Source organism: Tursiops truncatus, chromosome 21, assembly GCF_011762595.2.
Source record: "Tursiops truncatus isolate mTurTru1 chromosome 21, mTurTru1.mat.Y, whole genome shotgun sequence".
Classification (NCBI taxonomy): domain Eukaryota; kingdom Metazoa; phylum Chordata; class Mammalia; order Artiodactyla; family Delphinidae; genus Tursiops; species Tursiops truncatus.
The window spans coordinates 27,283,521-27,307,857 of NC_047054.1; the positions used below are offsets into that span (position 1 = coordinate 27,283,521).

At 39.0% G+C, this 24,337-nt stretch overlaps 1 protein-coding gene across 1 annotated transcript in view; it reads left to right on the plus strand.

The window, feature by feature from the left end:
• The window catches only part of UNC5D (unc-5 netrin receptor D), a 607,834-nt gene that overhangs the window by 314,771 nt on the left and 268,726 nt on the right, over positions 1-24,337 (plus strand). The window contains exon 2 of the mRNA XM_019921243.3: positions 23,669-23,887. Within this exon, the coding sequence (XP_019776802.1) occupies positions 23,669-23,887 (219 nt within the window). The remainder of the gene's footprint in view (positions 1-23,668; positions 23,888-24,337) is intronic.

The following is a 24,337-nucleotide window of genomic DNA, read 5'->3' on the forward strand; positions in this document are numbered from 1 at the left end:
CCATTGTTCATTTTATAAGTAGAAGTTTGTACCTTTTGACCCCCTTCATCCATTTCACCCATCTTCTACCTCCTGCCTCTGGCAAACCCCAATGTGTTCTCTGTATCTGTGAGCTCAGTTTTTTGTTTGTTTGCTTTGGTTTTTAGATTCAGCATACAAGGGAGATCCTAGAGTATTTGTCTTTCTCTGTCTGACTTATTTTCACTTAGCATAATACCCTTAAATTTCATCCATGTTGTCATAAATGGCAAGAGATTCTTCTCCGTTTTGGCTGAATAATATTCCATTGTATACGTATATGCCACATTTTCTTTGTCTATCTGGCTATCAAGGGACACTTAGGTTGTTTTCATATATTGGCTATTTTAAATAATGCTTTAATGAAAAATGTATTTTTTTGAGTTAGTGTTTTTGTTCTCTTCTGATAAATACCCAGATATTGCTGGATCTATTTTAAAGTTTTGAGAAAACTCCATACTGTTTTCCATAGTGGCTGCACCAATTTACATTCCCACCAACAGTGCACAAGAGTTGCCTTTTCTCCACACCCTCAACACTTGCTATTTGCTCTCTTTTTGATGATAGCCATTCTAACAGGCATGAGGTGATGTCTCGTTGCGGCTTTGATTTGCATTTCCCTGATGATTAGTGATGTTGAGCACCTTGTCATGTACCTGTTGATCATCTCTTTGTCTTCTTTGTAAAAATGTCTGTTCAGGTCCTCTGCCCATTATAAATAGGATTTTTTTTTTTTTTTTTTTTTTTGCTATTGAGTTGCATGTGTTCTTTGTATATCTTGAATGTTAGCCGTTTATCAGATATATGATTTGCAAGTATTTTTTTTTATTTGGTAGGTTACTTTTTCATTTTGTGGATGGTATCTTTTGCTGTGCAGATTTTTTTTTTCTTTTTTAAGAAATCATGGAAAAGAGCTGTTTTAGGACTGATTATGTCAAGAGGAATGGCATCAATGACATAGAGATTTAGCTGATAAACTAATTTAGGGAGGGGGGAAAAAGAGCTAAGAAAATGCTCAGTCTCCCCGACTTCTCCCATAGGTTCCTTACAGATATTAGCGGTAGTTGATCTTAATTTGTGATTTCCAACCCCACGAATGCACTCAGTTTGGTAGGTGAGAACCTCGTTTGAAATCCCTTTTGAATCTTAAAAAATAGTAGTGTATCCCTGGGTTACATGACTACCCTTCCATCTGAAACATCCCTATTGACCTCTTTTATACGTCTTTCTGTTTTTATATGCCCTCTTTTCAAAATTGTAAAAGTTGCGTGACATTTTTAGTGGCTGCTCTAAGGTTGTGACACACTTATCTAAATTGCATCTCATCAGCACTTTAATGAACAAACTCTTTATTAACCCAGCCTTAATCGAAATGTTTTTAAAAATTAGAGCAGTGATCAACCATCAGGCTCTGTGTGCTTAGCTCAGATGTTAAAACTTCAGGTCCCCTGAGGAACATTTCACATGATTGTTGGAGTATCCAAAGTCTTAAATCCATTCTCCATGTTCCCCATCCCCCAAGACACTGTACCCAACACCCCCACTAACCCTAATATCCTCATATAATATCTGCTAATTCTGATAATTAACATTTTAAAATGTTTATTTTGTTCTGTGGCTATTTTTGGAATAAATGCCGTGATAATGCTCTAGCTAACTGGCATGGTACTTGGATGCCTGAAATCAGATTCAAGGAATCACTTCTCTAATCAGTTTTGTACCCACTCGGCAATAATCTGATCCAAACTCAACTCTCCTAGTCTTTGATGAGCTCTCATGTGGAGCCAACTCTCAATTCCCTCAAAGAGAGACGTTTCACTCGCCCTTTTTCTGATCAGTGGAGCCCTCACAGAACTCCAAGAGTTTTCGAAGATGATTACAATGAGCACCGCGATTGCAACCAATTCCTAACATGCCTTGGGATATTTTTACCCTGCAAGCTGTTTATGCAAAGAGAGGAAGTTTCAACTAGAAGGAATGAAATAGTTTAAGGCATCTTTGGGTTTAAATGTCACATTTTTTCACTTGAATCTCAGTATTCCGTGGTAGAAAGAGCTCTGTTTCTTCAGAGAGGTGTTTCCAGTCCCCTAATCTTGACTCTGCCATTAACCAGATTTGTCAACTTGGACAAGTTACTTAGATTCCACGATTGGCACTTTTCTCGTCTGTAAAGTATGAGTTAAAATGGATGATTTCTAGAATGCCTGCTAGCATTAACACGCAGTGTTCACAAAGATAGATTTAGACCACTCTGCCCCTTTCTGCTTTTTCTATAACAAAGACACCCCAACTATCCATCTAAAGCTTTTTTCTTAAGGACATGTGTTTTCAAAAACACAGCACGATGTTGACTTTGACCTTTGCTCTAAATACTTACAGAAACCTGGTTAAGAGCATTTACCAAGTAATGATTCTTTGCTGTCTACCAGCTTATGATAGTAAAGTATATTAAACAGATCTAGAAAGAGTTCCTTCTTTATTTACTTTTGTGATTTAAGACCTATTTTTACTCATAATTATAATGGCATCGTTCTTTTGGCTTATCTAGAGCATTAATTCACAATCAAGAAAAGCAGCCGTGAAGAAATGTATCACGTCTGTGTCAATAGATAATTATGTATCAATAGATGATTTTTAAGAACTGACAGATCTGATTATTGGAGGGTCCCATGGATAAAATCAAGTTGGAGTTTCAGAGCAACTTCAAAGAACTTCTAAAATTAAAAATGTACTCTTTCAGCTCTTTAACTTGTTTTAATTGGGCAGAGAGGCAATGTGTTACTTCCAAAGTTTTTAGTCATAGTAAAATCCAGTTCAGCTATTAAAAAAGAAAATCTTTTCTCTCCTGCCCTAGAATGTTCATAGTCTCTACAAATATGGTCTTACTTTGTGTGTGTCCCAAATATAAGTGGCATAATTATCTCCGTATTTGGCTCATTAAACATTACATTCTTCTGTGAATCACTGCAGCGTGACAATGCCCCAGCCATGAAATAGTTGCCTGTGAGACAAAGGGAAAAAGCACGATTCTGTTCTAGTAGTTTTACCTTTAAGTCTATTGTTGTCATTTGAGAACATTGCTTTGATGTATAACTAATCTCACTGAAATCTAGTGTCTTCCACTGACTAATAGAAAACCAATAATCCGCATTTATGGCAAGCCCAGACCTTCAACCAAACCTGGGGTCCACGTTGATCTTGAAGGTTCGTGTTGTTCCCTGCAGTCATAGGGAGAGTAGTACATTCTTCAGAAAGCGGTTCCTTGAGTCCTTGGACACCAGAGTTATAATAAGAGCGGGAACTTGTCTCATCCATCTCGCCATGTTCTGTAACACAAGACACGGCCTCAGAAGCATTTATTACTTTGGAAGCCAAGTGGACTCCTGGGTAGAGGAATACACCGCCTGAGTTGTTGAGCTTGTCACAGCTCTTTCATCTGGGATTTGTGTGGGGTAGGATGGGGACCTCAGGGTGGAAGGCGAGATGAGTGAGTTATTTTGGTTTTCTGGAATGTTAACATCTTAATCTCTGCAGAATTATTTCTAAGAATTTTAAATGTTGAGAGATGAAGAATTTATTTTGTCTTCGCATATGAAGAAGATATTTCTACTTTCTGCCATGCAGGAAGTGGGAATTAACCAGGAAAGATAAATGCTTACCTTAAATACGTTGATATTTTACTGAGTACTCAAATGTCCCTCCCCCACTTTTTTAATGACCTGCGAATGCCCAGTTTGCTCCAGTTAAGTGTTTGCATGTTGTGATGTATCTCATCTTTCAGTACGCTCCGTGTCTGCCTCCGTCCTATAACCATGTGGCCAGGCACACTAGCTTTCTCCCTGGCTCGGTCTTCAGTCTGAAGAGTAATTCATTACTTTTATTCACCATCAGTCAAAAGTTTGTATGCCTTCACTTTCATCACAGTTTATTCTGGGTTTCTCTTTGTAACGGGAAGTCACTTGGAGAAAAACTTAAAGAATAAGAAACACCTTGTAAATTGCACTCTGAGACCTTGAGTAGTCAACAATTATAGGCTCCTTGGTTACTTTTTTTTCTCTTTGTTCCAAATTGAGACTTTTAGGATCTTCTCTTTTCCCTTTAAGGACCTCCAGAGCTATTCTGTTGTCGTGCCAGTGGCTGTTGCATAGAGCCGATGACCAAGGAGGTGGTGTTTTGATTTGAATCCCTCCTATGTGGTGAAAATCACTGTACTGCAGTGGCTCCTTCCCAAAAGATGGACAATGTCCAGTGAGGTTTACTGGATTTCTGGAATCAACTAGTCATTTTTAGAGTTGACGTTATCATCCATTCAGTGGAAAGAATCATTTCCACGTAGGTTTCATGATGCCACATTCCCCACCCCTAAAACTTTGTACACAACCCCCCACTAACCCAAATAACCTTATATACTTCGAATTCTAAAAATTAGCATATAAAAATATTTTGCTCTGAGACTCAGTCAGATTTGCTTTTTCAGTTTTGCATCCTAGGAATTAGATATTAGTGAGGAAATGGTACCATAGCACTCACCTAGGGTTTTTTCCAATGAGCAACTTGTAATGTCGCTTGTTAGCTTCCTCCGGCATTGCTGTGCTTTGGGTACATCGTACTGTCAACTTGAAGCACTGTCTTAACACTGATTTTTAATGTCTTGACATTGTTGTCTTCCGATAGAGGTACTAAGTGTGCTTTATTTCTGTTTTGCAGTTATGTTGAATCCTAACCCTAATCGACTGTAAACACCTTTGAGAGCCTTTGGGTTGACGGTGCTAGAGTTTTTTTTATTGAAGTCTAGTTGATTTACAGTGTTGTGTTAATTTCTGCTGTACAGTAAAGTGATCCAGTTATACATACGTATACATTCTTTTTCATGTTCTTTTCCATTATGGTTTGTCGCAGGATATTGAATATAGTTCTCTGTGCTATACAGTAGGACCTTGTTGTTTATCCATCCTACATATAATAGTTTGTATCTGCTAACCCCAAACTCCCACTCCCTCCCTCTGCCATCTCCCCTTCCCTTTGGCAACCATAAGTCTGTTCTCTATGTCTGTGAGCTTGTTTTAATGGATGTTAGGGCTACAAAAAACATAGAGATAGGAGGAAAAAAATGATAGTGAAGTGATGTTATTGACCAGGGTTCTTGGCCCTCTTTAATCAATAGAAACTGATCAGAGGCCAGACAAGAAATTCAGGCAACGCTTTATTGAGGCTTCTGCTGTAGCAGGGGGGAGTGAAAACAAGCAACAGGTTCCCTTGCTCCGTCCCTGAGAGGGGCAAGCTGGTTCCTTATATGGGGTGAGGGTAGGGATGTATCCAGGGGTCAGGCGGGAGGAGTGGCTTACGTGGCTTGCCCACCCCTTTGGGGGTGTTGAGTGCAGGAGGCATGCGCAGTACACTGCTTTTGCTCCAGACACCCTGTTTTTGCTCCTGGCTCTTCAGAAGTGGTAGTTGGGTTTTTGGCCTTTTTGTATCTTGTTGTCTATAGTTGGCCCCAACTGTGCATGCACACAGTTATTTTTAGTCCCTTAGAGTTTCTTTGTATTTTGACGCTAGCGGAGATATTTGTCCAGGTGCAAGCACTGCAGCAAAGGGTCCTGGGTCCCGGTCTGTCTCAACATGTCAATACCCATTCTTTCCTCTCCCTTCCTATCCCAACTTACCTAACGAGAACATTGTGTTCCGCCCTGGACTGCCCACTGCTGCTCTGGAAGTCACCTCTAAATGTTGGGGAATGTCTCATTCCTTCTACAGCACGTGGCCGCATTTAATTGATGGTTTAATATCTGCCGCCAAAGTACCAACTCTAGTGTTGGTTGTTTCTTTTAGTTTTAATAAAACTTGTTCCGTAGTAGCCCAGGTAATCTCTGCTCTCCTCACCCAGACCCTAGGTACCAAGAAAGCTAAGTGCTTGCTATAGGCTCTAGGTACCTGCAAGCTATCCACCTACTGATGACAAACAGCAAACAGGAACGGCCTAACAATATTCACATGATTGATTCATAGTCATTTATGCATGGAGGAGGAAGCTGAGACAGCTAAATTAAATCACATAAAGCAATTAAACTTCTCTGTTAGAGTGTTCTTTTTCTCCCATTCTTCTTGCTGACAGCATGCATACCAGGCTTCACCCTGGTGCAATTAAGCTGATTAGGTGATACTAAGCTGCTCAAGTATGTGGTAGGCTTTTTTGTTGTTGCTTTTTTTCCCCCCTGAAATTCCTTAAGTCGGATGTCAGGTTCTCAAGGTACAACTTCAGGTCTTCTAAATGTGTCCAAACGCATTCCAGCAAAGACGAGTGACCTTAATCTTCCAAGAACATCCAGGTCCCCAGTATTGGCCACTGGGTTTCCATCTTAGATAGAGCATTGTAAGGAAAAGGTATGTAAAATTTTCAGACATTTCTTGAAGTGCTGCTGAATAGACGGGGTTCTTGCTCTGACGGTTTCTTCTTCGCAAACAAAATAATCTTCAGGATGAAAATCTACTTTTTCATCCTCTGCCCATCCATCCATCCCTTAGTTTATGTTTAATAATTATAGTAGTGTGCTAACAATAAGTTGTTATTTATTGATTGCCTAATATGCCATATAATATCCTAATAGGCTTATAATACTATATTATTCTCTTTCTACATGAAATAATATGAAGGATAAAGTAGCTTAGAGTTAGATTCAAATCCAGGTTTTCTTCCTAATGAATTATATGGTCTTAGGCCAGATATCTAACTCCGAAGCCCACATCAGTTTCCTTGCATCAGGCTGCCCCTTGATAAAAGTTATCAGGAGGAACAATATTTTGTGCTTCAATACAACTTGGTATAAATCTGTTTCCGACGGTGTCTAGCAGCTTGTCTAAGGAGGATGAAAAAAGTAAGCCCCCTCTATTGTACAAGTTCCACCTCCCAATCAGATAACTGTCACATCAGATCAGGATGCAGCTTCTGTTGTTGGTCACTAGTGCCATGTGCTGTATTGTCAGCCTTTGTTGAATCCCACATCCCAGCAGGCTCAACTAAATCTGTGTATTAGGAAAAATAACAAAGGAATTAAAGGCTTTTACGTGAGCATCAAAATCTCATCCTTCTATCAACGTCTTAGGTGATATCCAGAAGAAGGACTATCCAAAGAAGGATATCCAAAGAAGGTCATCTCATTAAGAAATGGGCGACAAATCCTGTTCCTTTTGCTGTTCTTTATGAATCTCGCACATAAAATACTGATTTTTTTTTAAGATGTCAGTTTTTTTCCTGCATAAGACCTTTTTTTTTTGGTCTAGAGCTAGCCGTTCTTGTCAATGTTGTTGATTTTGGAGTAGTGAAACTGATCTCTTCATTGCTGTAACTCCAAATTGGAGATGAATAAAGGAATTAATGGATTGGCGGAAATAACATAAAAAGTAAGGTGTTTGGTGTTGCTTAGCACTTGATACTAAAACAGTAGAAGCTATACAGTTTTTAGATTCAAGTTGTTTTACTTTTAGAGATTATACAGTTAAACTTCCTAAAATCTATAAAACATAAAATGGTAAAAAAATGAATATGCAATTCATAAAAAGTAAATGAAAATAGTTGAATATTCTTTAATAGTCAAGTTTGCTAGTGATCAGAAAGTATATTTTAAACAATATTTGTTTTACCCATCAATTAACAAATATCCCCCAAACACGTTTTGGTGGTGAGGATGAAAATTGGTAAACTCCTATAATGCTGGTGGTAATGTCAGTTTGCATTGTCCTTTTTTTTTTTTTTTTTTTTTTTGCGGTACGCGGGCCTCTCACTGTTGTGGCCTCTCCCGTTGCAGAGCACAGGCTCCGGACGCGCAGGCTCAGCGGCCATGGCTCACGGGCCCAGCCGCTCCGCGGCACGTGGGATCCTCCCGGACCGGGGCACAAACCCGCGTCCCCTGCATCGGCAGGCAGACTCCCAACCACTGCGTCACCAGGGAAGCCCTGCATTGTCCTTTTGAAAATAAATTTAGTCACACGTGATATGCACTTAGTACACATTTATTTCAAAGATAATGGTCAAAAGTGTCATCACAGTTTCATTTATCTATGTAATTATTTAGAATATCACACTCTTTGCCTTCATGGAACTTAAAATCGAGAGGAAGGTGAACTGATATATATGAAAAACTATGTATTAGTACAAAGCATTATGGAAGGACCAAGAAAAGGAAGGTAACACAGAATTTTTGTTGTTCCAGAAGGGCTTCATATATGATGTGCCAACTAAGCTGGGCCCTGAGGATAAGAACGGGCTATTAAGCAAAAGAGGGCCAAAACAGTACTTTGGACAGAAGGGAAAACTTGGATGCCAGTCCCAGATGAAGAGCATTTGACCCCTGAAAGAACTGAGCAACAGTCCCTCTAGCCCCCTTGTGGTGAAGTGATTTGGCAGGAAGCTAGAGACGTAAGCACAGACCAGATCATGAAAGGTCTTGCTTGAAAGCCATGTCAGAAAATAGGAATCTTATCCAAAGGATTTGGAGGGTTTTTACGACAGAATGACATGTTTGAATTTGGATTTGGCAAAGCTCATTCTGTGTGTAGGGTGGATTGAAGGAGGGCAATCAAGAATGTTGATGACGACAGGACCAGTTGTAGTCATTGAGGGGAATGATGGTGGTGGCCAGCGTAATGGGAATAGGGATGAAGAGCTGGTCTTGAATTTAGGAGACAGAACCAACAGAGCTTAGTGTTAAATTGGATGTGGGAGGGTGAGCAAAGGAAAAGTAGGCGACCTCCAGGTTCTAGCTTGGGGGACTTAGTGAATATTAGGACTATTCTTTGACTGAGGGCATATGGTCCAAATAGTAGGTATGAGGGGCTAAGCCCTAAGTTCTGTTTTAGGCATAAGAAGTCTGTGAGATCTATGGGGACATTTAGGTGAATACATTAGGAGGCAATTTAATGTACAGGTTTGAAGCTGCAGAGAGAACTGCTAAAGATATATATTCATGTGTAATCAGGATATAGATGATAAGTGGAGAATTAAAATATCAATGCTATAAACCTAACATTTGGAAACAACGAAATGTTAAAAAGTAAGGAACTACCAAGAACAAAACTGACATATCTACTCTCAGTCATTAAGAATTGGTTTAATGAAAAGTTAATAATACCATGAGATACTATGAGACAAAATGAGATACTATCTTGAAGTATACATACATATATATATATATATATCCTATTCACAGAAAGCCAAAATATTAAATATACATCTGAAAAAGAAAGATGAGAGAATGAAAGATACCTAATTATTAATAGTATTAGTCTTTGGGAACTTGGTAACTATGGATAACAATGTTTTTTTAAAATACATATATTATTTGTACTTTTCTATAATGTAGCATTGTATAATAAGCCATGATTTTCAATAGAAAGTACATCATAAAATGTTAGATTTTTTTGCATTGTATTTGATTTTACAAGAATATTTGCAAGTTACAGTGTCATCATAAAAGAGATTTTACAAGATTGTTTGCTCGGTAGAATTTCTCAGTAGACATTGATACAAAATGTAGTTGTAAATTTAATCATTTGTGTCCCACCCAGACAAAAGCAGCATATATAATGGGGAAAATACTCTAGTAGATGTCAGTAGAGAGATTTCAACCAAGTCTGCTCCTTAGAGCTCTTTAGCAAGTTGTTGAACCTCTGAGGGCCTCGCTTGCTTCTAGGATAAGAGAATTGGCCCAGATTTTATCGAAGATGAACTCCCACTCTATTTTGCCTGAGTCAAGGTCACATAGAAAAAGTTGTATCAAACCATGTTCCCGTTAAGTCAGCCCATATTTATTCAGATATATGACTAAATGGTCACAGTCTGAGTGTTTGTTTAAATGTGACCTGACATCTAATGGAAGTGTATTTATTTCGGAGAGAATTTAGTGTCTGTTCCTTATGTTTTTGTTTCCCCTCTTTCGTTGCTCGTTTTTGTCATGAAAATATTGAAAGTCCCTGCTGTGTTAACGTGTAGAACATAAAACGCCAAGCTCTTCCTGAAAGGTAATTTTCCAAGAATGAAAAATATGAGAATGGTGTTGGATTGTTTGGTTTTCTGTCATTCAGTGTTGCGTTAAAACAACCATTCTTCCATAACCATGAATGGCCTCACTCTTAAACTGTCAGTTACAAGTGAAAAGTGATAACACGCTGAAAGCAAAGCCTTTCCCAATTCCCACTAGGTTTTCAGATGAATTTGAAACCTAATCAATGGCCCACACTCATACTTAAATGTATCCATTATGGGGGGAAAACTTAAACAATTTTTAAGCTCCATCTTGAACACCGTTTTCAATAAAATATTACCCTTTTAATTTTACATTTTAAAATGAATAATTTTTATCAACCTTACAGTCTAATTTTTTCCATTTCCCCCCCTAGGGACATATTTGTTTGTTTTTGTCCTGATTGATTAATTTCAATATACTAGAGGTTAGACACCATGAAGTAAAATCTAGATGTTGCCATAGTTTAGTTTACAGAGCCTTTTATATGCCTTCACTGGAATAGAAAAGTGTGTGTGTGTGTGTGTGTGTGTGTGTGTGTGTGTGTGTGTGTGTGTTCTGATTCAAACTGTTTATTTAAGAACACATTTTAAAATGTTGAAAAAGCAAAACAATAAAAATTTAAATCATCAGTAATCCCACCACACATAGAAAACCATTGGGCTAAATTTGGCCTCTTACTTTAGAATCCCTTTGGACAAACTGTTATTACGGGAACAGGCGTCTCATGCTGAATCTGATTGCACGTTGCTTGTTTCCACTAAGGGACAAGGCACCATCAAAACTAGTATAAAATCTCTGGCTTTGACCCAATTTCAGAATTCAGTTTTGCAGATGACTCAAGCAAGAGCTGAAATAGTGGATGATTTAAAAAACCCAAACAACAAAACAACTTCCCCTGTGGTCTTGGGAGAAATGTCAATTGTGTTAGTGCGGCTAAAAGAAAATAACTCCTTCTTCCATATTAGAACAAACATCGTTTCTTCCTCATTGAAAGCATGCACATGGAATTACTTTAAACTGGCCTTAGGGCTCATGCTATAGACCAAGACATCCGTCTTTCTTTGATATGCTGATTACTCTGTGTCTACGTCTCAGAAAACTTAAAGGAAGGTGCATAGAAATAAGAGATGTTAGAGCCAAGTAGGTCCAATAGTTTAGTACAAATGTCAAAGTCAACTCTTCCAACTGTGAGTTATAAGGAAAATGATATTTAACTCTGCATAACTCTTCAACTGCCATTCCATGCACTCATGGCAGACGTGTGCACGTACAATGACCTCAGTTGGAATGCCTTCCCCAAGTGTTCTCCTTTTCAACTCCTACACCTGAACTATGCTGAAATGTAACCCTCCGCAAGGTGCCTGCCACAGACCATCCCAAGGAAAGTTAGGCTTTCTCTCCTCTGTGCCCTGTGACATTTTGTTTATACTTCCAGTATACTGGTAGCATGCTTGTCATTGTTCTGTAATTATTTGTCTCTAATTTAATCTGAGAACTCCTTGAGGAAATTAACTATGTCTTAGTGTTTGTTGTTGTTGGTTTTTTGGCTGTACTGTATGGGATGCCGGATCTTAGTTCCCTGACCCAGGGATCGAACCCGTGCCCCCTGCAGTGGAAGTGTGGAGTCTTAACCACTAGACCACCAGGGAAGTCCCCTCAGTTATCTTTCAACTCAATGTCCAGTACCTAGAACACGGTCTAACCTGAGTGCATATGTACCCATATGTCAATTTAATAAAAAGATTGAATATATTAAGGTAAATTGTGATAAGCTGGGGAATGATGAATGTGCTTTTATAAGCTCTACTGAATTCTGAAGTTTCTTGTGTGAGGAACTAAGAAGGTCTCTTCAGATTCCTTTGAATGCATTGAAGTGTTGTTTACCATCTACTCTGCAGAATTTAAGATCTGCTCAATGGAACAATATCTTAGACCATGCATGAGAATGACACAGGTGACATGAACTATGCACATGCAGTGATATAAAGCATTTCCATTTTTATTAGAGGTTGGGAAGAAGGCAGATAATTTCTGAGTTTAAAAAAAGGTTTTATTGGGGCCTAGGGGAAGAGTCTGGGTTTCATAAATCGCATTAAATATTTGGTGTGTAAAATTCCGGCTGTTCTGCATTAAATGGATACAGTGTATCCCCCATCTAATTAAGTAACCGTATGGAGACAAGTCATACTTACATAAACAAAAGCAGAGAACCCAGCTCTATTGTGTTGTCTTAGATTATGTAACTTGGTTTCCCTGGTATGGCTTTCTGCTCTGACTTGGATATTGCCGTAGACCAAATACGCTCCCAGACATTGAATGGAATTTAAAGAGCTATTTCTAAGGTGACTTGCTTCATTTAAATATTGCAGTGAGGGGGGCCCTGGAATACTATGCAGTTTCCTACATTTAATAACTGCTTGCCTGTTAAAGCCAGTAGTTTTGGGATGTGGCCAACAGGAAATCCATTGTGTATTATTACACTGCTTTGCAGGATAACCATGAGGCTGGCGTATGGTTTAACCATTCACTACGTGTTTACTGAATAGATAAGTGCCTCACAGCATGTTTTCCGAGTTTTTGACCTAACACGATTGCTCTAACATACATATGGGTAGCAAAGAGTAAAGATAGTTTATAAACAGTTCATATCATGAGGGCACTGGGATGAAAATAATAACCATCACAAAAATTGAAATATAAATTTTAGGGTAATAAGTTTTAGAATGGAAATCTAGATCATAATTATAATTCTCTCTCCTTTGTTTGCAGTTCTTTATCTAGGCAATGATGCTGATGGCATTGGTAGTGGTGGCAAATTAAATTTATGTAACATTTTATCATTTACTATATTTTTTATATATATTATCTCACTTTACCATCACAAAATACTAATACATTTTTATCACCCCTTTTATGGATGAGAAAAATGGAACCTCAGTATTAAGTTACCCAAGGTAATAGAGTTGAACCAGACTTTATTTTATTTATTTATTTATTTTGCGGTACGTGGGCCTCTCACTGCTGTGGCCTCTCCCGTTGCGGAGCACAGGCTCTGGATGTGCAGGCTCAGCGGCCGTGGCTCACGGGCCCAGCCGCTCCGCGGCATGTGGGATCTTCCCGGACTGGGGCACGAACCCGTGTCCCCTGCATCGGCAGGCGGACTCCCAACCACTGTGCCACCAGGGAAGCCCTGAACCAGACTTTAAATCAGGTTACTTGATCCTAGAGTTCTCTGGTTTTACCGGATTTAGACTTTGCTTTACGGCCGGGTCATTGCTTGGACTTGGGAACAAATCTGCATGTTTTGTACCAGTGAGAAGATAAGAGTACTTTGGAGATAGAAGAGAAAAAAAGAAATGAAATGTATTTCAAAGTACTCTTGGCAAAAAAGTATGAAAAGAATTTAGAATTCCTCAAAGTCTGTTGAAGGTCAACATCATTTATACTCTAACCTCATGGAGTGCCAGCATCCTTCACTGATGGTCCAAGGGTTTGTGACTCCCAATTTGAAATGACTTTGGGCTCCAGGGTACCCAGTCCCATTACAAATTTCACATTTCAGACAGTCCAACATTGGCAGTTTTATATGGTTAAAAACATGATGGAATGAAAAAGCCCCAGTTCCAGTCCCTTTATTTTTGCTGAACTGTGTCCTTGTATTTTATATTCCTTGTATTTTATATTTATATATATATATATATATATATATATATAAAATTCCTTGTATTTTATATATATATTCCTTGTATTTTAATTGGAGTTTTAGTGGTTAAATATTCCTGCTTAAAAGAGATGAAACTATTTCTAAGTGCAATGTTGAAAAATCCTTCTCATTATTTTATTCTCAAACAGGCTTATTCTTTGACTTCTTTTTCTGTTCCTGACTTTAGAAAGGATGCCTAGTCAGTTGAATATAATTAGTTGAGTACTTGCTGTGCGATTCTCTCCAAAATATTTTCTCAAGACCCTCTCTAGGTGTGTCCATCACACACCCATGCTGACCTGGAATTACAGTCCAGCCAAAGGGATCACTGAGCGATCTTTAAGATGAATATTAGACTTATCTTGTGGTTCCTCGCCACTCTTTTGGTTTTATGAACTGCACATAATTGCCATGAGACAGGCACTCACTAAATGACCCTATTGCGCTTCTAAGGGTCCATTCACTTGAACTGAAATGGAATTGTGAGGTGTTTCAGTCAGATCTGTGTTCAGATTCTTACTAAGCTACATAACGTTAGACAAGACACGTAACCGAAGTGTTTCCTCAAATGCAAAAGGGGGTCCTCGCTGTCCCCACCTCGGAGTGATAGTGTCAAACTTAAATGACTTAATCCATGTAGAAGCCTCATTACCATAACCTGTAACCATTCAGTAAGTGGCAGCTCTTATTTTTCTCTCTGCTAACATAGTTTCCATGTTTTTTTAGCTTCCCCAAAACTACTTAACACTGAGTGCATTGGGATTTAATAGTGAAGCTTGGCGCTCTGTCTTTAAGAAGGTAGATCTGGGGCTTCCCTGGTGGCACAGTGGTTGAGAGCCCACCTGCCGACGCAGGGGACACGGGTTCGTGCCCCGGTCCGGGAAGATTCCACATGCCGCAGAGCGGCTGGACCTGTGAGCCATGGCCGCTGAGGCTGCGCGTCCGGAGCCTGTGCTCCGCAATGGGAGAGGCCACAGCGGTGAGAGGCCCGCGTACCGCCAAAAAAAAAAAAAAAAAAACATAGATCTGGGTGTATCAGTGAGGAGTATTTTCTGCAAAAACAGGAAACCTGATTTAAAAATAACAAATTATCTGGAGATATATGCCTCCTGGTGTGTGTTCAGCCTCTTTGTTGTCAGAGCTGGTATCTCTGTGTCCTTCTTCAACTTTTCCTTGTGATCTTCCCCGGTTAAGACAGAAACAAAAAAATACGTCGATACCCACCACATTTATTCCTTTTATCAGGAAAATAAAAGCTATCTCAGAAAGTTCTGTTTATCACGCATTTGCCATTGAGGGGTGTCACGTGGCCATTCCCACCTGCGAAAAGTAAACTCAGTCCGTGACTTTTCATGCCTCTACCAGGTGAGAGAGGGCAGTTGGCAGGTCAGTCATCAGCATTTCTCACACCAGGTTTAAAACTATAATCTGAATTATAGAGCAGTGGCCAATGTATTGAGATTACAAGTAAATTTACCTTGAAGCCCAAAATACCCATGCAGTCTTCCATAAAACCATTTATTAAAGTAAGTCATCACCACTACCCCACACCCCAATCCCCTCCAAAGGATGGGATTTGTCAGCAACTTTTAAAAAAAAATTTTATTGAAGTATAGTTGATTTATAATGCTATGTTAATTTCTGCTGTACAGAAAAGTGATCGGTACACATATATATTTTTCATATTCTTTTCGATTACGGTTGTCATCAAATTTTTAAAAAAAAATTTTTTTTATACACTAGGTTCTTATTAGTTATCCATTTTATACATGTTAGTGTATACATGTCAATCCCAATCTCCCAATTGATCCCACCATCCCCACCCCCAGCCACTTTCCCCCCTTGGTATCCATACGTTTGTTCTCTACATCTGGGTCTCTATTTCTGCCCTGCAAACCGGTTCATCTGTACCATTTTTCTAGGTTCCACATATATGCATTAATATACGGTATTTGTTTTTCTCGTTCTGACTTACTTCACTCTGTATGACAGTCTCTAGATAGATCCACGTCTCTACAAATGACCCAATTTCGTTCCTTTTTATGGCTGAGTAATATTTCATTGTATATATGTACCACATCTTCTTTATCCATTCATCTGTCAGTGGGCATTTAGGTTGCTTCCATGATGTGGCTATTGTAAAGGGTGCTGCAGTGAACATTGGGGTGCATGTGTCCTTTTGAATTATGGTTTTCTCTGGGTATATGCCCAGTAGTGGGATTGCTGGGTCATACGGTAGTTCTCTTTTTAGTTTTATAATGAACCTCCATACTGTTCTCCATAGTGGCTGTATCAATTTACATTCCCACCAACAGTGCAAGAGGGTTCCCCTTTCTCCACACCCTCTCCAGCATTTGCTGTTTGCAGATTTTCTGATGATGTCCATTCTAACTGGTGTGAGGTGATACCTCATTGTAGTTTTTTTTTCAATTTTTTTTTTTTTTTTTTTTTTTTTGCTGTACACGGGCCTCTCACTGTTGTGGCCTCTCCCGTTGTGGAGCACAGGCTCTGGATGCGCAGGCTCAGTGGCCATGGCTCACGGGCCCAGCCGCTCCGTGGCATGTGGGATGCTCCTGGACCGGGGCATGAACCCATGTCCCCTGCATGGGCAGGCGGACTCTCAACCACTGCGCCACCAGGGAAGCCCCCTCATTGTAGTTTTGACTTGCATTTCTCTAATAATTAGTGATGTTGAGCAGCTTTTCATGTGGTTCTTGGCCATCTGTATGTCTTCTTTGGAGAAATGTCTATTTAGGTCTTCTGCCCATATTTGGATGGGGTTGTTTGTTTATTTAATATTGAGCTGCATGAGCTGTTTATATTTTTTGGAGATTAATCCTTTGTCCGTTGATTCGTTTGCAAATATTTTCTCCCATTCTGAGGGTTGTCTTTTCATTTTGTTTGTAGTTTCCTTTGCTTTGCAAAAGCTTTTAAGTTTCATTAGGTCCCATTCGTTTATTTTAGTTTTTATTTCCATTACTCTAGGAGGTGGATCAAAAAAGATCTTGCTGTGATTTATGTCAGAGTGTTCTTCCTATGTTTTCCTCTAAGAGTTTTATAGTGTCCGGTCTTACATGTAGGTCTCGAATCCATTTGGAGTTTATTTTTGTGTATGGTGTTAGGGAGTGTTCTAATTTCATTCTTTTACCTGTAGCTGTCCAGTTTTCCCAGCACCACTTATTGAAGAGGCTGTCTTTTCTCCATTGTATATCCTTGCCTCCTTTGTCATAGATTAGTTGACCATAGGTGCGTGGGTTTATCTCTGGGCTTTCTATCCTGTTCCATTGATCTGTATTTCTGTTTTTGTGCCAGTACCATATTGTCTTGATCACTGTAGCTTTTTAGTATAGTCTGAAGTCAGGGAACCTGATTCCTCCAGCTCCGTTTTTCGTTCTCAAGATTGCTTTGGCTATTCGGGGTCTTTGGCGTTTCCGTACAAATTGAAATTTTTTGTTCTAGTTCTGTGAAAACTGCCATTGGTAGTTTGATAGGGATTGCATTGAATCTGTAGATTTTTTTGGGTAGTATAGCCATTTTCACAATGTTGATTCTTCCAATCCAAGAACATGGTATATCTCTCCATCTGTTGGTATCATCTTTAATTTCTTTCATCAGTGTCTTACAGTTTTCTGCATACAGGTCTTTTGTCTCCCTAGGTAGGTTTATTCCTAGGTATTTTATTCTTTTTGTTGCAGTGGTAAATGGGAGTGTTTCCTTAATTTCTCTTTCAGAGTTTTCATCATTAGCGTATAGGAATGCAAGAGATTTCTGTGCATTAATTTTGTATCCTGCAACTTTACCAAATTCATTGATTAGCTCTAGTAGTTTTCTGGTGGCATCTTTAGAATTCTCTATGTATAGTGTCATGTCATCTGCAAACAGTGACAGTTTTACTTCTTCTTTTCCAATTTGTATTCCTTTTTTTCTCTGATTGCCATGGCTAGGACTTACAAAGCTATGTTGAATAATAGTGGTGAGAGTGGACATCCTTGTCTTGTTCCAGATCTTAGAGGAAATGCTTTCAGTTTTTCACCATTGAGAATGATGTTTGCTGTCGGTTTGTCGTATGTGGCCTTTATTATGTTGAGGTAGGTTCCCTCTATGCCCACTTTCTGGAGAGTTTTTAATCATAAATGGGTGTTGAATTTTGTCAAAAGCTTTTTCTGAATCTATAGAGATGATCATATGGTTTTTATTCTTCAATTTGTTAATATGGTGTATCACTGATTGATTTGCATATATCGAAGAATCCTTGCATCCCTGGGATAAATCCCACTTGATCATGGTGTATAATCCTTTTGATGTGTTGTTGGATTCTGTTTGCTAGTATTTTGTTGAGGATTTTTGCGTGTATATTCATCAGTGATATTGGTCTGTAATTTTCTTTTTTTGTAGTATGTTTGTCTGCTTTTGGTATCAGGGTGATGGTGGCCTCATAGAATGAGTTTGGGAGTGATCCTTTTTCTGCAGTTTTTTGGAAGAGTTTTAAAAGGATGTGTGTTAGCTCTTCTCGAAAATTTTGATAGACTTTACCTGTGAAGCCATCTTGTCCGGATTTTTGGTTGTTGGAAGATTTTTAATCACAGTTTCAATTTCATTACTTGTGATTTGTCTGTTCATTTTTTCTATTTTTTCCTGGTTCAGTCTTGGAAGGTTATACCTTTCTAAGAATTTGTCCATTTCTTCCAGGTTGTCCATTTTATTGGCATAGAGTTGCTTGTAGTGGTCTCTTAGGATGCTTTGTAGTTCTGTGGTGTCTGTTGTAAGTTCTCCTTTTCATTTCTAATTCTATTGATTTGAGTCCTCTCCCTCTTTTTCTTGATGAGTCTGGCTAATGGTCTATCAATTCTGTTTATCATCTCGAAGAACCAGCTTTTAGCTTATTGCTCTTTGCTATTATTTTCTTTGTTTCTATTTCATTTATTTCTGCTCTGATCTTTATGATTTCTTTCCTTCTGCTCACTTTGGGTTTTGTTTGTTCTTCTTTCTCTAGTTCCTTTAAGTGTAAGGTTAGATTGTTTGAGATTTTTCTTGTTTCTTGAGGTAGGCTTATATTGCTGTAAACCTCCCTCTTAGAACTGCTTTTGCTGCGTCCCATAGGTTTTGGATCGTCATGTTTTCATTGTCATTTGTCTCTAGGTATTTTTGATTTCCCTTTTGATTTCTTCAGTGGTCTCTTGGTTATTTACTAATGTAATGTTTAGCCTCCGTTTTTTGGCGCTTTTTACATTTTTCTCCCTGTAATTGATTTCTAATCTCATAGTGTTGTGGCCAGAAAAGATGCTTGATATGATTTCAGTTTTCTTAAATTTACTGAGACTTGATTTGTGACCCAAGAAGTGATCTATCCTGGAGAATGTTCTGTGTGCACTAGAGAAGAAAGTGTAATCTGCTGTTTTTGGATGGAATGTCCTATGAATATCAATTAAATCTATCTGGTCTATTGTGTCATTTAAAGCTTGTTTCCTTACTAAGTTTCTGTTTGGATGATCTGTCCATTGGTGTAGTGAGGTGTTAAAGTCTCCCACTATTATTGTGTTACTGTCGATTTTCTCTTACAGCTGTTAGCAGTTGCCTTATGATTGATGTGCTCCTATGTTGGGTGCATATATATTTATAATTGTTATATCTTCTTCTTGGATCCCTTGATCATTATGTAGTGTCCTTCCTTGTCTCTTGTAACATTCTTTATTTTAAAGTCTATTTTATCTGATATGTGTATTACTACTCCAGGTTTCTTTTGATTTCCATTAGCGTGGAATATCTTTTTCTGTCCCCTCACTTTCAGTCTGTATGTGTCTCTAGGCCTGAAGTGGGTCTCTTGTAGACAGCATATATGTGGGTCTTGTTTTTGTATCCATTCAGCGAGCCTGTGTCTTTTGGTTGGAACATTTAATCTATTCACATTTAAGGTAATTATCGATATGTGTGTTCCTATTACCATATTCTTAACTGACTTGGGTTTGTTTTTGTAGGTCCTTTTCTTCTCTTGTGTTTCCCACTTAGAGAAGTTCCTCTAGCATTTGTTGTAGAGCTGGTTTGGTGGTGCTGAATTTTCTTAGCTTTTACTTGTCTGTAAAGCTTTTGATTTCTCCATCAAATCTGAATGAGATCCCTGCTGGGTAGAGTAGTCTTGTTTGTACGTTCTTCACTTTCATCATTTTAAATATGTCATGCCACTCCCTTCTGGCTCATAGAGTTTCTGCTGAGAAATCAGCTGTTAACCTTATGGGAGTTGTCTCGTATATTATTTGGCATTTTTCCCTTGTTGCTTTCAGTAATTTTTCTTTGTCTTTAGTTCTTGCCAATTTGACCTCCTCCCGTTGCCAGACCCGGAGGTTGGGAAGCCTGACATGGGGCTCAGAACCTTCCCTCCAGTGGATGGACTTCTGTGGTTTGTGTTCTCCAGTTTGTGAGTCACCCACCCAGCAGTTAGGGGATTTGATTTTTGTGTGATTGCACCCCTCCTACCGTCTCATTGTGGCTTCTCCTTTGTCTTTGGACGTGGGGTATCTTTTTTGGTGAGTTCCAGTGTCTTCCTGTTGATGATTGTTCAGCAGTTAGTTGTGATTCCAGTGCTCTCGCCAGAGGCAGTGAGAGCACGTCCTTCTCCTCCTCGATCTCGAACCAATGAATCTGGTTGTCAGCAACTTCTACGCCCCAGCTTGGAACTTCTGTTGGCAACTTCCCAGCCTGATGGGTTAAGAAGGGGCTACTTTCCTGGGGTAGCAGCCTTTTTGTTGCAAGGGAGGCATGTGAAGGGCAGGGCACTGCTATACCAGCAATTCAGGTCTGAGCCTGGTGAGGATCCTGGGGAGGGGAAGCGGGGAGAGGGATCTGTATATGGCAAACAGCACTCCTAACACTTCACTATACATACAAAGCAAACAACAACAACAAAAGGAAAATATGTAACTTTTCTGTTTTCACTTACTGTATTTCATTTCTTAGGATGCAAACAAATGGTAATACATATAGAAATGTATACCCACAGTGTCTCACCTTTCCACTCTTACCCTCATAAATTGATTTTTTTGGTTATTTTTTGCTTTCCTGGACCCTGACCTGTTTCCTGTACATACATGATATTAACATGGCCTCAGTAATAGTTAAGATAGAATGTTACATTCTGCCTTTTCTTCTTCCTTTGAACATTGATTGATTCTTTTGTAAATTGCTTTTCATTTTGTTTTAAATTGAAGTATAGTTAATTTACAATGGTGTGTTAGTTTCAAATGTGTAGCAAAGTGATTCAATTATACATATATATTTTTTTGTTTTGTTTTGCTATGTACCTAGATTCCTTTCCATTATAGGCTATTACAAGTTATTGAGTATAGTTCTCTGTGCTGTACTGTAGGTCCTTGTTGCTTACCTATTTTATATACAGTAGTGTATATATGTTAATCCCAAACTCCTGATTTATCTCCCCTCACCCCATATTCCCTTTGGTAACCATAACTTTGTTTCCTGTGTCAGTGAGTCTTTCTGTTTTGTTAGATTGACTGATTCTTAATGCAGGGCCTCGAGGTCGCCGGGACGGTTACAGCCAATTTTCCCGTTCCACTCTCCTGCTCTCTGTTTTAGATGAAGACTCAACTTGTTATTTTATCTGATGGGGTTTTACTAAAATAGCAGGAAGGTAACCTAATTGCTTTCAGATCTCTCTGTTTTGTGACTCAGATGGTTAAAACTTGATTTATCTTATCATCCAATACCTTTGTATGTCATTTTACTTAAAGTGGTTAAATGTGGTCTCACTATTTACTTACAGATTGGTTTTTTGTGACCCACACCCCATGTCAGTAGTTACTTCTGACATTTAGGCATTGTTACTAATTAAGCAAAAACACCTCATACAGCATTTAGCACTTACACCCCTGTTCACTCAGGCTACCACCATGGGGGTCTGCATATATTCTTTATCAGGTGACCCTTTTCTGCAACAGTGAGTTACTTTGGACAGAACTCAAGCCCCTGATGGGAGTGTGAGCTGTTTGATGCCCACATAAAGTCTTCTAATACCTTTGTCATTTCCTCTAATGCATGGATTTACAGAAGCCTGAGGGACTTGGTATTTATTGAAGATGGAAATTGCTGTGAGCAGTCAGTAACAGAATGAATTAATATATGATACATATTATGAAGTCCATTGTAAATATAATTTAAAACATTAAAAAGCACCTCTCAGATTCTGTCCTGAAACCCTTCTTATTCCATGTGATATGTACACATTTTATTTTCTGAGGGAGTTTATCTAACTTTTATAACTTAAACTGTTTGCTCTCTTATTATTTGGAATATTTGTGTTATGATGCTTTTTTGGCGTGCGTTAGCTTTTCTATTAACATGAGTTAACTTTTCTATTACAAATGCACTTGTAGCTTATAAATATCAAACTCTTTAATATGTGAGGCATTGCCCCCCCCCCCAAGTTGATACGTTTAATGAAAAAAAAAGTTTGGAGAATCAAACTATTGTGTTTAATTCATTTCAGTGGCATGACATAGTGCTTATGTATTCCCGTTGGCGAGCAGTCTTTTTCATAACTCAGTGTCTTTTATTTTCTTCCTTACACAAACATATAATTATAGGCAGTCATTCCTCCTGTGTCCTAGTTCCCCCCCTTTTACATTTACTAATTCTCTCTACAGGTTCTTACAGCAGGACATTCCCCCTAATATCGTGAATATGTTTATCCTTGACAGTGCTTACTCATTTAGGTTATTGACTTGAGTGGGAATAATAAGAGGCTCTGTTTGTTCAGAATTGCATTGATGCCACCCAGAAAGCCGGGTTAGGACACAGGATGCACCTGGTCTCCAGGCTCTGTCCTGTTGAGCTAGATTGTTGTTCCAGTGGTTTCATTCGGTCCCTTTCTGCAGCTTAGCCCTAAAGACTGATTTGCTTTGAATGGGAGTAATCCTCTCTGGGGCATAGCTGATCTGGTTATTGAAATCTTTGCTTGCTTTGTTCTTTGGAATGGCCACGGGAAGGCACAAGATAGGGTTTCTCTTGGTTATGCTCCACATTGCTCAGCAGTTACATCTTTCTTCCCTTGACTTTGTGCTAGTTTCCTGGGACTTAAGTCCTTGCTAAATGGAGTGAAGAGACAGTGAAGCCAGGTCTTGGCTTATGCTTTTTCCTTTTCATATTGTTTCTCTCCACTCGTCAGTTCCCTGTACTTGGGGAGACTCACATCTGTTTCTTCCCTTTGAACAGATGTAACTATAGATATTAAACTAAAAACTTATAGCTTGTAGTGATTTGTTTTAGTTCTTAACCTTAAAAGTGAGGTAGCTTTTGGGGTCAGGAGTGCTGGGTGTAAAGAATGATGGTCAAAGACAAGCAGAAGAAATGTGTATTCCTTTTAGAATGTTTAGTAAATTTGGGGAAGAAACGCTATCCAAAGTACAATACCAGACAATCTCCAAAGTTTCATAGGTAAAGAAAGTGGACAGTTTGGAATCTTTGGGACATGTCTTATGATCGACCATCCTCCACCAACGTCACCATTATTTACACTTATTTATGGGAAAACCAAATCTATTCCCTCCATTATTTCAAAGTTTTGAGGCAGCTTGGGCCCCTCATTGAACACTTTGCCAGACTGAATCTTAAGATTTAGCCTGTCACCCCGCAGATGTTTATCTCAGGTCTTTCAGCAAAGGCAGATTCAAAACTGTAGTTTGAGAGGGTCTCCTATTCATTGTTTTCACTCGTCCGGTAATACTGAGTGTGTGTCTAAAGGTACCGTATCATGCTAATTCAGTCTCTAGAAGATAATTCATCTGCACAGGCCTTACAAGCATGCTGTGTTAGGATACAGAGTTTTCCAGCACAGATCATTGAAGCAGGTGGTTCTTTTTGGCCTGATGTACGTGCTGCCAGTGTAGACTGTGTTCTGATATCTTCTTCAATTTCACAGGAACTGACAATGGCGAAGTCCTCCCTGAATCCATCCCATCAGCTCCTGGGACGCTGCCTCATTTCATAGAGGAGCCAGGCGATGCTTACATCATCAAGAGCAACCCCATTGCACTGAGGTGCAAAGCAAGGCCAGCCATGCAGATATTCTTCAAATGCAATGGCGAGTGGGTCCATCAAAATGAGCATGTCTCTGAGGAGAGCCTGGATGAGAGTTCAGGTAAGAACAGGAAGCAATCAGAACCACCTACGGCAGCTTCTCAGATTCTCACATTGTTATATGAGTGCTTAAGCCACCCCCATTACCTCATTTGAATGAGGTCATAGTAACATCATCTTTGGAATATCATGTACAGTCATATCTTTACATGACTCCACAGCTCCCTTGCCTAGTGTACTCCAGTATGGTAGAGTTTTTTATTTTCCTGCTCTATATAACTTTAAGACCTAATTTTGTATGGAAGTTAATATTCTCATTGGAAATAAAACCAGGCATTCACTGTTTTCATTTTTCTGAATTCTAAATACTTTTTCAAGACATAAATCCTTCACCAAACACCTTTTTTTTTTTTTTTTTTTTTTTTTTGGTACGTGGGCCTCTCACCGTTGTGGCCTCTCCCATTGCGGAGCGGGCCTCTCACTGCTGTGGCCTCTCTCGTTGTGGAGCACA